This window comes from Marmota marmota, unplaced genomic scaffold, assembly GCF_001458135.2.
Source record: "Marmota marmota marmota unplaced genomic scaffold, marMar, whole genome shotgun sequence".
NCBI lineage: Eukaryota > Metazoa > Chordata > Mammalia > Rodentia > Sciuridae > Marmota > Marmota marmota.
Genome location: NW_026000221.1, coordinates 21,820,536 through 21,834,408, shown reverse-complemented (window position 1 = coordinate 21,834,408; position 13,873 = coordinate 21,820,536). Strand labels below are relative to the sequence as shown.

Sequence of the window (13,873 nt, the reverse complement as noted above, 5' to 3'; positions counted from 1 at the left end):
TACACACACACACACACACGCACACGCACACGCACACGCATCAGAGCGCAGGCTTCAGGCAGGAGGATCTGTGTCGGTGTTGGCCTCTGTCACTATCGCCCCCAGCTCTCAGGCAGTAGGACACTTGGCAGGTGTACACTCTGGCCCTCCCCACCCGCTGCCCACGTATCCATGGCCACCTCCCCTCTGAGACCCCCACACAGAGAGAAACCAGGAGCCAGGTTGTGTGGCTGTGTCCAAAGATTTGCCTGGCTGGGGTAAGGAGGCCAAGACCAGGGGCTCCCTGGCCTGGGGCCCAGCTGCAGATGACAGCAGGGACATCCAGACTAGCACACCTTTAAGCAAAGGCTGTGGGATGGGGAGTGGGCACAGGGGGACATCTACAAAGGGGTCGAGAGGGGCTCCTCTGGCTGAAAGCAGAGCCTTCCAGATACCCACCAGCCTGGCAAGGAGGCCGTGGGGCCAGAGCTCAGCGACCTGCCCTGCAGCCTTACCCACAGTAGCCCTGGTTGACCTTCCACAGAGAGCCCAGTAGGCTCAGGGAGGAGGCAATGGGGAGAGCCCCGAGGCCAAAGACCCCGTCCCAGGAGGGCCCGCCACCATCTGACCCTGAGGACCCTGAGCACCTCTCTTCTAAGAGCCTCAAATGGGAAGAGACACACAAACCCCTGGTAAATGAGAAGGAGTACAGAGGGGCAGGGATGCTCAGGGCCTCGTGGGGCACCACTGAGTGAGAACTGAGAGTGAACTGTGGAGGCTGGTGTCTGGACTCCCCTGTGTCCAGGCCCTACCTGTGTTGAGTTTTCTAATCTATAAAACAGTATGTCTGACCCAGGAAGATTCAGGATGAATCATGATCACATGCAAAGAATAGAATGCTCACTTTTGGGGGGCTGGGGGTTGGTGTTGAACCCAGGCCTCGTGTGTGCTGGGGAAGGCTGTCCCTCTGAGCTACACACCAGCCCCTTTGGCTTTTTAGTTTGAGACAGAGTCTCACTAATTTGCCCAGGCGGCCTCAAACCTGCAATCCTTCTGCCTCAGCCTCTCAAATAGCTGATATCACAGGTGTGCACCACCATGCCTGGTGCCTTCATTATTTTTTAAATTAAGAAATGACAAGGTGACCCCGAAAACCTGGTAGTCCTCTCTACAAGGCTTGTCAGTGTGCCTGGAGCTGTGTGCACACCCCCTTGGGTCTGAATTAGAAGCTTGTTGGGATTGTAAGCCCAGGAGCATAAGCTTCTCTTGCTTGGTTGTCCCCACATCCCCAACTGGCCACCATGGTTACCTTCAATGGGCACGGGTTGATGCTGGACTCTGAAAGTGGGTGACCCAGTGAGCCCTGAGCAGTGCCCAGGTGGAGGGTCTATGGTGCCTTGTGTGTTGCCATCCCCAGCTACCTAGACAGCCTGGATCGGATTGGGGCCGGCGACTACCAGCCCACCGAGCAGGACATCCTCCGAACCAGGGTCAAAACCACCGGCATCGTAGAAACCCACTTCACATTCAAGAACCTCCACTTCAGGTGAGGCCCAGGAGACAGCCAGACCCTGGTGAGGGTGGCAGAGTGACAGGAGATGCCCGGGCTCTCAACCTCATCTCACCAGTACAGCCAGAGAGCTCCCAGCCTGGGGACACTTTCACACTGGGACAGGCACTTAGGAACCAGAAGCGGCAGGCCTATGTGCTTATTTTTGCCAGGTTCAAGGCTGGGTTGAGCAGGGGGCCTACCTGGGAGGAGGGGGGTCCTGGAATGGGTCTATGAGGAAAAGGAGGATTTGGATGGAAAAGGAGAGGAAAACTGTCCCTAAGGTAATTACTAGAGGGCCAGATGGTGGGGACTAGGGGTAGGTAAGCCCAAGGGATGTCTGTGAGACCCAAGAACTCACTTAACCTCAGAGGTAGAGGCTTTTAGAGAGCAGCGGACCCCCTCTCCTAGAACATATTGGGGACTGAGGCCTGAGAGAAGCAAGTTTTCCCCAAGGCACAGACCCAGGGGCTGGGACCCAAGGGCTCTGAGTCTCTTTGAACGGGCCCTGAGGTGTAAGGCCCTGCGGGAGGGTCCTTTCCCTGGGGGACCTCGGTGCACTGAGGACTGGCCGCCTGTCCTGCCCCGCCTTCCAGGTGTGGTTTCTGGGTGTCAAATGGAACAAGAAGAGAGGCCAGGAGGGAAGGGAGGGCCGGGACCTCAGGCTGGTGGACAGCTGCAAGGTCCTGTTTCCTGGCCTCCTGCCATTCCTGTGCAGCCAGAGGGATTGAGCCTCTATCCAGGCTCCTGGGCCATAGGCAGCCCCTCTGCAAGTCTGTGGGAGCCTGCTGGGCACCCAGCATGCAGTAGTGCCCTCTGAGAGGCCTCCAGTCTCCTCCGTGTCCCCTACTCACCCCTGAAGCCCTGGCCAGCAGTCAGATGCTGAGGGGCTACAGGTGGGGAGGTGGGGTCCACAGGAGGCAGGAAGAGAATGAGACCCTCGCTCGTTTCCTTGTTCTCCACTGGCCCTGATCTGTGCCTGCAGTTGCTCTCTTCTGTCTGGACCATTCCTGTCCCTGCAGGGCCAGGTCACCCCCTCTGCAGCTGTTTGACAGTCAGCTTCCCGGGTCCGGGAGGCTGCAGGGCTCCTTGCTCATCAGTTAGGATGTGACGCTGACTTTAGATTTCCAAGACCTGCCCACCAGCCTGCAGCCTCCTCCCACAGCCTCAGGCCCTGGGGGATGCAGTCTGAGGGGCGGCCAGAGCTCCCCTCAGACTGCTGTGGAGGGACAGTGCAGAGCAGAGGCCGGTCAGACCCAGCCACCCTGCACTCACACTCACAGCAGGAGCTGGGCACATCCTTAGGCTCCTGGTGCCCACTTTTCCCACCCACAAAGCAGGTGACAATTCCTCCTGTCTCCTGTCTGGGCAGGCTTTCCGTTTGTCCACAGCATACAGGCAGAAAGGAAGAGCATGTCAGTGTTCCGAGGGAGGGAGGCTCCCTGGGGCATTTTCTGGGCCCCTTAGTGATTCTTCAGGTGCAAGGGCAGGTCTTTAGGTCACTCCATGTGAGCACAGCTTGGTCCTGGGAGAGGCTCAAGGGGCAGTGATGGCTGCCACCAGCCCCAGGGATGGCAGTGGTCTGTCGGTCAGTCAGTCATCACCTGGAGTGAGGACCCCTCGTGGGGCCCTGAGAGGCCACTGAGCTGGACCACCAGGCGCCCCACCTGCCTGGACCTCACCGCCCATCAGCTCCTGTCTTCCTGGCAGGCTGTTCGACGTCGGGGGCCAGCGATCTGAACGCAAGAAGTGGATCCACTGCTTCGAGGACGTCACGGCCATCATCTTCTGTGTCGCACTCAGCGGCTATGACCAGGTGCTCCACGAAGACGAAACCACGGTGAGTCGGCTGGGCCCACTGGGCAGGGGCAGCACATGGGCTGGCCACCCAGCCTGAGGAGACACTGAAAGGGCTGACTGCAGGACAGGCCAGCCCTGGAGCACTGGGGGCCTCCGTTGCCGCCGGCTCTGGGGACCTCTGGTGGGTGGGTCAGGCTGGCTCGCTCTCAGTCCGTGTTGCCAGGGAAGATGCCTCGGGAGTTCAGCGCCGCAAAGAGAGCACAGGGGCTGGGTGCAAACCGACCACAAAGAGCTCAGCAGAACTTGCGTCCTGGGCAGTAATGCGCCTTCAGTAAACTCAGCAGAGTCAGGGGGCCATCAGGCCAGAACAGGATCAAGCAAATCCTTAAAAGTCAGAGTTCGGCCAAGCGAGCACGCATACACAGCAGAACTAGTCTCCCCGCCCTCTGGGGCTTTGACCAGGGTGCTGCACGAAGGGGTGTGGCTGGCAGGCTGAGCAGGGCAGTGGGTGGAGGCACACTGGTGGGTAACAACAGGTGTGGCTTTGGCTCCGTCTGCGTCGGTGGGATGCTGTCCCTGCGCCACATTCATTCTGGGCCTCGGGTTTTGGCCTTTGAGAACTGCCCCCCACTGCAGAGGGGACAGTCACCTGGAGAGTGTCTGCAGCCGTCCCCAGGGCCGGTCCTAGGTCTGCTAGCATTGCGTTGCTGCTGAATTGAGGCAGCTCCTCTCTGCCTTGGTCACTGTTTCCTATAAAGAGGGGACAGTGACGGACCCTGGCTTGGGGAGGCTGCTAGGCATGGATGGAGTGATCCATGGCAGTACTGGAACTGTTCTGGGCACAGCAGCACCAAGCTGGTGGTCGTATTGTCCCTGGCGATGGCCCTGGGCCAGGTGGCCCCATGGCTACAGCCCAAGGACAGGGGCCTGCCAGACTCTTCTGCGTGGGGAACCCAGTGGGGCCTTGGAGCAGGGCCCGTGGGCTGGGGACTCACTCCCCAGCCTCTGTCCTTCACTCTGAGTCTTTCGAGGACAGTGCTGGGGGTTTGAGGAGGGGCTGTCAGGCTGGGCCTCGAGCAAGGTCCGTCTTCCCTTTGTGTCCCTGTTTCCTCGTCAGCCAAGCCCTGCTGGTACCACAGAGCTGCTGTGAAGACAGGATGGGTTTGGGGGTGTGGTGCTCTGGCAGGAGGGTGCCACCTGGAGGGGCTCACACAGACTGGTGGAGCCAAAGCCACCAGCTGAGAGGGTGATCTGGACCCACACCTTGTGTCACTTGCCCTGGGCTGGGTTTCAGCTGTGTCATTCTCAGTGACCTTTGCAGGCAGGGGTGTTGAGGAGGCACCAACCTCGTCCTGACCCTGAATGTAGGGCAGGGGCAGACATGCCCTGGGTGCCCTAGGGCCACAGGCACAGTGACCACCCGAAGCCCAAGACAGCTCCTGGCAATGTGTGCCTCAGGGTGACTGTCCCAGCGCATCCTTAACTGCTCCATGGGTTGACCCTGTGCTATGAGAGCAACGGTTCACTGTCCCCTTGGCTAGTCCATGGTCTGAGCTTGGCTTGGTTCGCCTTTTCTCCTGGCCACACATGGGAGTGGATGCTGCCTCCAGCCATCGGTGGCGAGGAGAGGGAGAGCTGGAGGCTGCAGGGCAGGTGGGCCCTTCCCACAGAAGTATGGCCTCTCCCTTGACCTGCCCTGCCAGACCTCAGACGGCTCAGGCTCAGGCCTAGGCCATCAGCCATGGGTGGTCTGGGTGGCCCCAGCAACCACAGGCACCGAGCTCCATGGCCCTTGGATCTCCAGGAATAAGAGGGCTGAGTGGTGCCCAGCCGGCCTCCCCATGAACTCCTCACCTGCCCTGGTGGCAGAGCAGGCCCTGTCCTGGACCCTTCCCTTCTCTTCCCTGCCTCACCGTTCCTCTCACCCCTTCCCTCATCTCCACTGCTCTCTGCACAAGCCAGGAGCAGAGGACCTTGGGGAAGAAAAGTATATGGGCCAGAGTCAGGACGGGGATGTTCCTCGGGCCCTTCCCTCTCCAAGACTGGCCACTGACACCGCCCAGGGAAGGACAGCAGCCCCCAGGGAATGGGGTCGGCGTTTCAACTCAAAAGCAGCCCATTGCCACAGCGGCACCGCGAGGAACGTAGTTGCTGCAGAACTCAGCAGTTGGTGGGCAGAGGTGGGCAGCCGGGCGTTCAGTGGATATGGTCCAGGGCCTGGCACCGCCTGTCCACTGCGTGATCAGGGTCTTGCCCCAGCCTCCCTGGGCCGCTTCTGAAAATGGCAGTGATGGCCGACTGAAATTGTGGGCAGCTGTGGGGACCCCTGGGCTGAAAGCTGGGTGCTGGCACCCAGAGTCATCACTTGGGGATGACCCTTGCTGCTCCTGCACTCAGATGCTGTGGCCAGAGGGCAAGTCGTTGCACGTGGGTGCTCCACCCCAGAGGCAGGATGTAGGCACCAGGGACCGAGTCCTCGGCCTCAGCCTTTCTCTCTGGTCACCCCTGTGCTTCCCTCTGGCCGGGGCGAGAGTTGGGCTGCCCAAGACAGAGGTGCCTGGAGGCAGCTCCTGGAGCAAAAGCCAGGAGGACCTTGGGGCTAGTGACTGCCACCCACCGGACTGGTCACCCTGCCCGCCGCACCCTGGGACCCCGAGGGCTCATCCTGTCCTCGTACCAGCTCTCAGCACCACACACCAAGCCGCGGGCTGCCACAACCTCTACTGTCACCACCGCCTACCAGGTCCTTATCTTGCCAAACCAAGGCCAAACCATGAGCCGATTCTGAGAGACCCTTCGAGCCCGGCAGGTATGAAGCGCCTCCCTCCAATCGAAGCCATCAACTAAGAGTTGAAAGCAGCAGTCTGTCAGGGAACCGCGGGGTGACTTTGCTGTGAACACCACCGGCCCACCTCACCCACACCCCTCCCGGGGCCACTGGCTCAAGTCAGCCTCCTGCCCCAGCCTCCCTCTGCAGCCATGCTGTCCCCGGCCTGACGCCTTGGCTTCTGTGAGCCTGCGCGGGGCCTCAGCACAGACTGCCCTGGACCTCCAGGCTCTGAGACTGGCCAGTGTTTTCCTTTTTCCCCATTTTCCCTCGTGGTTGCTGCTGGGATTTCCTCTTCCGCTCGGTCGAAATCTGTTTGGCTGTTTCATCTGGGGTTCCTCTGGCCCCTCTGCTGAGAAACCAGTCCCAACCACCTGTTCTCCCAGAGCCTCCCCGGGCTCCCCATGGCCTGGCCAACTGCCCAAATCACCACCAACCCAGGCCACAGCAAGATCACCCCCAAGACGCTGTCCCCCTGGTGTCTGCTTCCAACTCTGGATTAATTCGAGGCTGTCTTGGTCCTCGGTTAATGTCACCCAACTGAATGCGTGCACCCTCCCGACCTCGCTGGCGGAACGATGAGGCCCGTAGAGAAGCTGCATGACCTGCCGTGCCTTGTGGGCGGCTGCCGCGGCATGCGGCCCCACCCTCCGCGTGCATGGTGCATGTCCTCTCCCGGCTAGAGTTTCTCCAGTGACCTCGTGGCCCCCCCCAGGCCAGCTCCCCGTGGAAGGGGACAGTATTCCCCATGAGTCCCTGCTCCGCCCCACCCTGCCTGTACGTGGAATGAAGCAGGGACACATCTCGTTTGTCCTCGTGGGCCCTCCTGTCTCTGTCCCCGGTGGTGCGTTCAACTGCGTTGGTGGACCTTCCCTTTGCTTGTCGCGCTGTGTCGTGGCGGTGGTGGGTCAGGGCCTGGACTGCCACCCCTCACCCGGCTCTCCGCTCTGTTGCAGAACCGCATGCACGAGTCCCTGAAGCTGTTCGACAGCATCTGCAACAACAAGTGGTTCACAGACACGTCCATCATCCTGTTTCTCAACAAGAGGGACATATTTGAAGAGAAAATCAGGAAGTCCCCGCTGACCATCTGCTTTCCTGAATATACAGGTGAAGACCCTCCCCAGGACAGCAGGGGCCTGGGGGCTACAGGGACTGCCACGGGAGCAGGCCCCTCTCATTGCTGTGCAGGTGCCCTAGGCTCCACCACCAAGAGCCCAGCCCGGCACCTGCCCTCCCGCCAAGCAGCCCTCAGGGCGAGGGTCCTGGCTGGCATGTCCAGCCCTGCGATCCCAACAACCTCGACCGCAAACAGAGGTTGTATACACAGAGGGAACAATGAGATGACAAAGTGTGACAGGCCAGAGCTTGGACTCAGGCAGCCTGAGGTCCAGCTCAGCTGCTCAGTCACATGACCTTGCTGAGCCTCCATGTCTGTGAGATGGGGTGACCGCGACAGCTTCCTCCCTCACCGCCACTGTGAGGGTGCAGTGAGCTCGTGGCACGGAGCCCAGCCTGGCGGGCATGCGCTGTGGGCTCACTGCCGTCTTGCTCAGACCATGAGGTTATCGTGGTGACAAGCATCCCAGCAGCACCTCCCACACAGGGTAGCTACAAGGTTCAAATGGCCTAGTGAGTGTGACAGAGCCTGGCAAGCAGCAGGACCCTGGCCATCCTGTAGAGAGTTCTGGGGACAAGAGGATGGCCATCAGTGCTGTGATGGACTTTGCTGACCCTGAGAAGCTGGGCAGCCAGGAGGGCAGTCTAAGCAAAGCCCCTGGGCTGCGATGAGGTTGGCCGCCCCCATCAGGTGGCAGTAGGATGACAGCAGGTCCCCAGGGTACCCTGGTGCTCATCAGTTCCTCCCAGATAGCCAGGCCAGGGAGTGAGAGAAGTGGTGACCCCTCAGCCTAGTCACCCTCGGGCCTGGAGAGCACAGAGTTGGGGCGGGCAGAGCCCCAGCAGGGTGGGTCTGTGGGCCGTGCCTGGGGCTGGGCAGGCGGGGCAGCTTTCTACCTCCTGCCCGCCACTGGCACCCCACCCATAGGTCAGGCACATCCAGCCAGAGATGGGCAGGGCTTAGCATACTCCTACACACCTGCCCTAAGTGACCACGGCTAGTGTCCTGTGGGGCAATAGAAGCAGACATGGTAGGTCGGCTACCAAGACAGTTTGGAGCTGGGGTAAAGAAGGAGGGAGTGTACCCCTAACCCAAGGAGTCCGAGAGTTACCTGCTGTCCCAAGGACCCTCCCCTCACCCCAGCCCAAGTGTGGTAGTCCCTCAAGGCCAGGCCTTGTGGCCTTCATGCCTGGGCCTGAGTGACTAGGACCTTCCCCCAGGCATGCCACTCCAGCTTTGCACTGGCCTGATTGCGTTTCCTCACCACCCATGCCTTTGCCGGGGGTCACAGCCTGGCTGTTCTAAGAGGTTGTGGGGCTTCAGAAAAAGACAAGGTCTTGCGTTCCTGTTCCTCCCCAAGCCTGCAGCTGGGCTCACCTGGAACCAGAACAATATGGTTCCAGGTGAGGAAGACAGTAAGGGTGCTCCAGGTGTCTTACTCCCCCGAGAGCGAAGCCAGAAGAGGGAGGTGGGCAGGGAGAAGGGGAAGCAGGTCAGGAGACTCACGATCGCCAAGCAGACCGCAGGCCAGCCTTGCCCAGCATCTGGTGTGCGAGCTGCAGGTTCACAGAGAGGGCACACCTACCTAGACGGCACTTTCAAACCTCTGTGTTCCTGGCCATGGTAACATGTGAAGTTTGCGTCAGGATTCGGTGGGTGCATTGTAAAAGGAAGACAAAGTTCCCTGGGACAGTGTCCCCCTTAGTGCAGGCAGTCGCTGGGAGACTTCAGCTTTTGTTTCTTTCGTGACCTACACTGGACTCGAACCACTGACCTGTTGATGAACCGACCCCTCAGGACCCCACCCAGCAGCCTGTCCTTCCTGCTTGTCTTTGAGAGGCTCCTGGCATCTGCTCCGCGGCCCCCTGCCTGACAGTCACACCGGCTGCCCAGGGGCCATCCACGCGGGGCAGTGCCTCCCCTCATGCCCACTGCCTGTTTCTTCCTGCAGGCCCCAGTGCCTTCACGGAAGCTGTGGCGTACATCCAGGCCCAGTACGAGAGCAAGAACAAGTCGACGCACAAGGAGATCTACACCCACGTCACCTGCGCCACTGACACCAACAACATCCAGTTTGTCTTTGATGCCGTGACGGACGTCATCATCGCCAAAAACCTACGGGGTTGTGGACTCTACTGAGCCCCAGCCTCCTGCCAGGCTGCCCACGCCCTACCCAGACCGCACCCACTCCTCCCCTGGAGCCAGAGCTCTGCCACCTCTCAGGCCACTCTTTGCACTGAGGAAGAAGAACCCAGAAGCTGGCGCCAGGGGTGGAGGCGGGAGCACCCTTGTCACCCACACCACCGCTCCCAGTGGATATATGGTGACAGGGGCTGGTGGGGTGCTGAGTGCTGCAAGGCTGGTGACCACCACGCCACCACCTGAGTGCTGCTCACTGGCCTCTGCTTCGTCTCATAGTGTTTTATTCGAGGCTGGCAGAGCTGGGAGGGGGGGGACTGAGCCGCCATTGGCCCAGAATGGGCATGTCCTTACTCCATGACTCATGCCGGAGTCCTGGGGCCTCTTCTCATCATCAGGACGGCCCTGAGGCAGAGTGCTGGCAAGTTTGTGGGGTAATAGAAGCCATCCCTCAGCTTTGCCTGGGGTCTCTTGTCGAGGGCTGCTCCACCACCAAAAGCCAGGGTGGGACCGGGCATGTGGGTGTGGGGCTCAGGCCTGGCGAGTGCCTCCCCCTCCCTCAGGCCTCAGCCCTCCCCCTCTGGGCATCCTCCCTTGCCCATTGCCCTCCCCAGATCCCTAATCCAACCTTTACTGAGACCGACCAACCGCCTGTAGTGGCCAATGGTGGGAGGGGTCAAGGCCTGCACCTGGCAGGAGTTCGGGAAGAGGACAGAGGTGGGGAGAAGTGCAGGGGACAGCCACCTGCTTGGTCCAGTTCCCAGCTCAGCTGCTCCAGGGTGAGTGGATGTGCTTTTCTTGTCCTGGTTGCAGTGAGTCCAGCTTGATGGCAGGGACAGGCTAGGGCCTTTGAACTCGGGTTTTTGAAGGCATAGAGGCCCAGGGGAGGTCTGGGCCAGGCCTCTGTGGCCAGTGCCCACTTTGGTCCATCTTAGTCAAGAAATCAGGGAGCCCTTGGTGACCTCCCAGCCTCAGGGGAAGAGGACAGCTGGTGGGTGGAACCGACACCCTGGAGTGGCACTCTTGGGAGCTCAGGCCAGCTCGAACACATCCTGCCCTCCCTGCTCCAAAGGGAGGGTCCCAGGATCCCTTGGCGACTTTGCTGCAGAGACCCCTGAGCAGAAGGGGCTGGGGTGCTTCTGTGTCCTGGCCCTGTCTAGGGCAGTGAGCACACCTCCCTCGCACTCCGGCACCTCCAGTCAGCTGACCCCACAGCCAGCAGCCCAGGAGGCCTGTTCACTTGTGTGGCGGACTGTGCCCAGGGACCAGGCGGACCCCAGGAGGGCAAGGGCTGCCTCTTGAGGGCCTCTGCTTCCCTCCTTGAGCCCTGTGTCCTCCCAGCCTCACACAGTGTGGCTCATCCGGGCCAGGCAGGAGCCTGAACTCCCCTGGGGCTGCCCAGGAACCAGGAAGAGCCCCAGGCCCATGGCTCTGGGCTCGTTGGTTGCAGCAGGCACAGAGCTGCAGGTGGTGCAGGGAGATGGGGACTTCCCTCTTGCCAAAAGCTGACAGAGACAGGGCCTCCAGCAGAGCCCTTCCCTGCCAACTGCAGGACCATCCCATCAGCCCAAACCCACTTCCACTATGTCCACCTCCCACCATGTTCTGGACCTTGTGCCAGGTGCGGGGATATGGTGGAGGACAGGCCCTTACAGCCAACCGCCTCAAGGTCTTGCCATGGACAGTCAAGGCCATTTAAGTCATTTTGCCCCACACTGATGACATAGCTGATGCTTCCAGCATCACCACCTGGGTGTGGCCAGCTGTGCTCATAACTGCCCCAGACTGTGACTGCAGATTCAAAAGCACCTGGCAAGAGGTGGGATAGTGGCCCAACCCCATCTCTAAGGCCATCACCCTGGTGGTGGAAGTCACTGACCCTGTAGCCCCAGGGCTCTCTCTCCCCAGGGGCAGTCAATGGCCAGAGCCCAGGCTGCAGTCAGGATGTGGGTCCAGCCCTCCCACCTGCAGCATTGCAGGGAGGTGGCCGGCCTTCCAGGATGCCTCTCTCCTGTAGCTGCTCCGACCTGATCAGTGTCTTGCGCCGTCCCAGCCGCCCTGCCCTGGCCTGCTGAGGCCAGGGACCTCAGCTGTCTGGTATAAGCCAGAGGGAGAGGGTGTCCAGCGAGGCCCTCTCTCCTCTCCATGTCATCAGAGCAGCTCCACCACCAGGGACAATCAGGGCGGCCAGTGAGGTCTGGCTCCGTCGTGGATGTGGTTGTGAGGGAGATGTTGGGAGTGACTGGACAAGGATGGGTCTCGTCCACAGTGGCTCTGTGTGTCCCCAGAGGGGCTGTGCTAAGCTCTGAGTGGCTCTGACCCGCAGGTCGACGTCTAGGAAGGGTGCCTTTGCCAAACTCGTAAAAACGTGCCTATCACTGAGATGCCTGTGAGCAAGTTCTGTGCCCTTGCGCAGTAGCTGTCCCTCTGCCTTCTCTGAGCACTGACAGACAGTCCCAAGGCTCTGGGGACTGGCTCAGGTGCTGTCCGCCTGAGGCTTAAGGAGGGGCTCCATTGGACTCTATCGGGAACAGGGTATCACTCGCAGTCTGAGCAGAGAGCCCAGCCTGGACCCCTCACCAGCAGCCCCGGCCTTCAGGGTCCTGTGACCACCTACTGTGGAGACCCTGCTCCTGATGTGCTGACCCAGCAGAGCCCAGGCAGAAAACCTCCACCATGTCAAGTGCCAGGAGGCAGCTCTGCACCCAGCCCAGCTCCACACCCACTGTGGGATCTGGAGGCACCCTGCTGGGTCCCCAGGGGTCAGCAGCCCTAAATCCCTCCACCCCGGCCCTATAAGTAGGCTGTCTGCAAACCCCAAAAAGGAAAGTCACCTCTCCCAAGCCCTCTCCTCCCATCAGCACAAGCCCTGCAGCTCGCTCCCTCCTGTCGTCCATCAGTTAGTCCCCAGCGGCAGACACTGGAAGTCCTACCTACCTTTAGCCTGCACCCTTCCTCACCGCCCGTCCCTCTCATTCGCTCCCTCTGACCCAGCGCACTCTTCTTGGCAAGTGATCCACCACCACCAGGGAGGGCCATTTAAGGGGCCCTAGGTCTCCTTCGGCCAGCCCCCCGCAGCAGCCTGCACACACCCCCTTTAGAGAAGCCTGGGGCCGGGGCCTCCTCTGAGCCTTGTGGAGGCCTTCAGGCACAACTGGCACTTCTTAGGAACCAAGACCTGAGACTCTGGCTCTGTGTCTCCAGGGGTTCCACCTGGGGTGCCAAAGGTGGCACCCACAGACAGTTCCCCGTGCAGGCCACAGGTCTACAGGGCAGCCCAGGGAACAGGGCCAGGTTGGAGCCATGCCATGGGCCTGTGGCAGGGTTCCCCAGCCTTACCCTCTCAGCGAGGAGTGTCCTGAATCTATCCTGCCTGGAGAGTAGAGCTGGGGACTCCAACAGGCCGCTCCCCAGCCAGATGAAGTCCCCTGTCAAGGAAGGGGCAGGCCAGGGCTAAAGCAGAAAGTCCAAAGTCCTGAAATTCTCCATCAGAGAGGGGCTCCCTCTGAAGGCGGCTCTCTGCCAGGCCCAGTGCACGAAGGCCATCTGGTTAACCGGGCCCTTCGCAGCCCCACCTGCCGCTCACCTAGCCAGTTCTCACCTTCCCAGTGCCATGCCTGCCCTCCAGCTCCGGGCAGCAGCCCCTCACCTCCCTATCTCCCCTGCCTGCCGCTTCTGACCGGTCCTCTGGCTGCACCTCCTCTGCCTCCCAGAGCCTCCCCGCCACCCTGCAGCCTGCCTGCACCCTCCCAGTCCCAGGCAGGGTGGGCTGGGGCTCCCACTCCTTCCTTAGCAGAACCGAATTAGGTCCAGTGTCCCACCTCCCAACCCGGCCGCCACCACCCACCCCGTATTAACTGTAATTTTGTAAGAAGAGTTGACTTGTTGGTTTAATAAATCTCTAGTTATTGTAATAATTTATTGGCTGCCGTAATGTATTTATTAGTCACCTACTGTTAATAAACAGTGCCAGCTCCTTCTAGCGTGAGTGTGATGTGTTGTGTCAGTCAGTGCCAAGGAGCCTCCGCCAGGCGCACCCGCACAACACACGTCCTCGTGCCACCCCAGTCCTGGGGCTGTGGACAGCCTGGTGGCGTGGGCAAGTCCTGCTGGGGATAGGACTCCAGGTGCCCAGTCGCCCTGTCCACCTCAGGCTCTCTGGGAGGCAGGCAGGTGTGTCCTGGTCTGAGCTGCGTCCCAGTCCTGGTGTCCTGTGTGCTTGGTGCCGGCGTGACGGGCTGGGGCTGCACGGCCGGGCGTGGCTATCCTGCTGCTCTCGGGCTCCACTGCAGCCTGGGCAGGTGGAGGAGATGACCCTGGGGACGGCTCCCAGTGGCTCCACAGAAAGGTGACTGTCCATCTGTGACACTTGACTCCTCTTTTCTGAAGTGGTGAGGTCTCTGATTTCAACATACTTCCCTTTTAGGAAGCTGGTGGACACACTGTGCCCCGGCCCCTT

The 13,873-nt window shown here is 60.7% G+C and overlaps 1 protein-coding gene across 1 annotated transcript in view; it reads left to right on the top strand.

The window, feature by feature from the left end:
- Positions 1-13,402, top strand: part of Gnao1 (G protein subunit alpha o1) — a 71,598-nt gene extending 58,196 nt beyond the window's left edge. The window contains exons 4-7 of the mRNA XM_048792018.1: positions 1,397-1,525; positions 3,239-3,368; positions 7,112-7,265; positions 9,227-13,402. Of these exons, the coding sequence (XP_048647975.1) occupies positions 1,397-1,525; positions 3,239-3,368; positions 7,112-7,265; positions 9,227-9,414 (601 nt within the window). The 3' untranslated portion in view covers positions 9,415-13,402. The remainder of the gene's footprint in view (positions 1-1,396; positions 1,526-3,238; positions 3,369-7,111; positions 7,266-9,226) is intronic.
- The last annotated feature ends 471 nt before the right edge of the window (positions 13,403-13,873 follow it).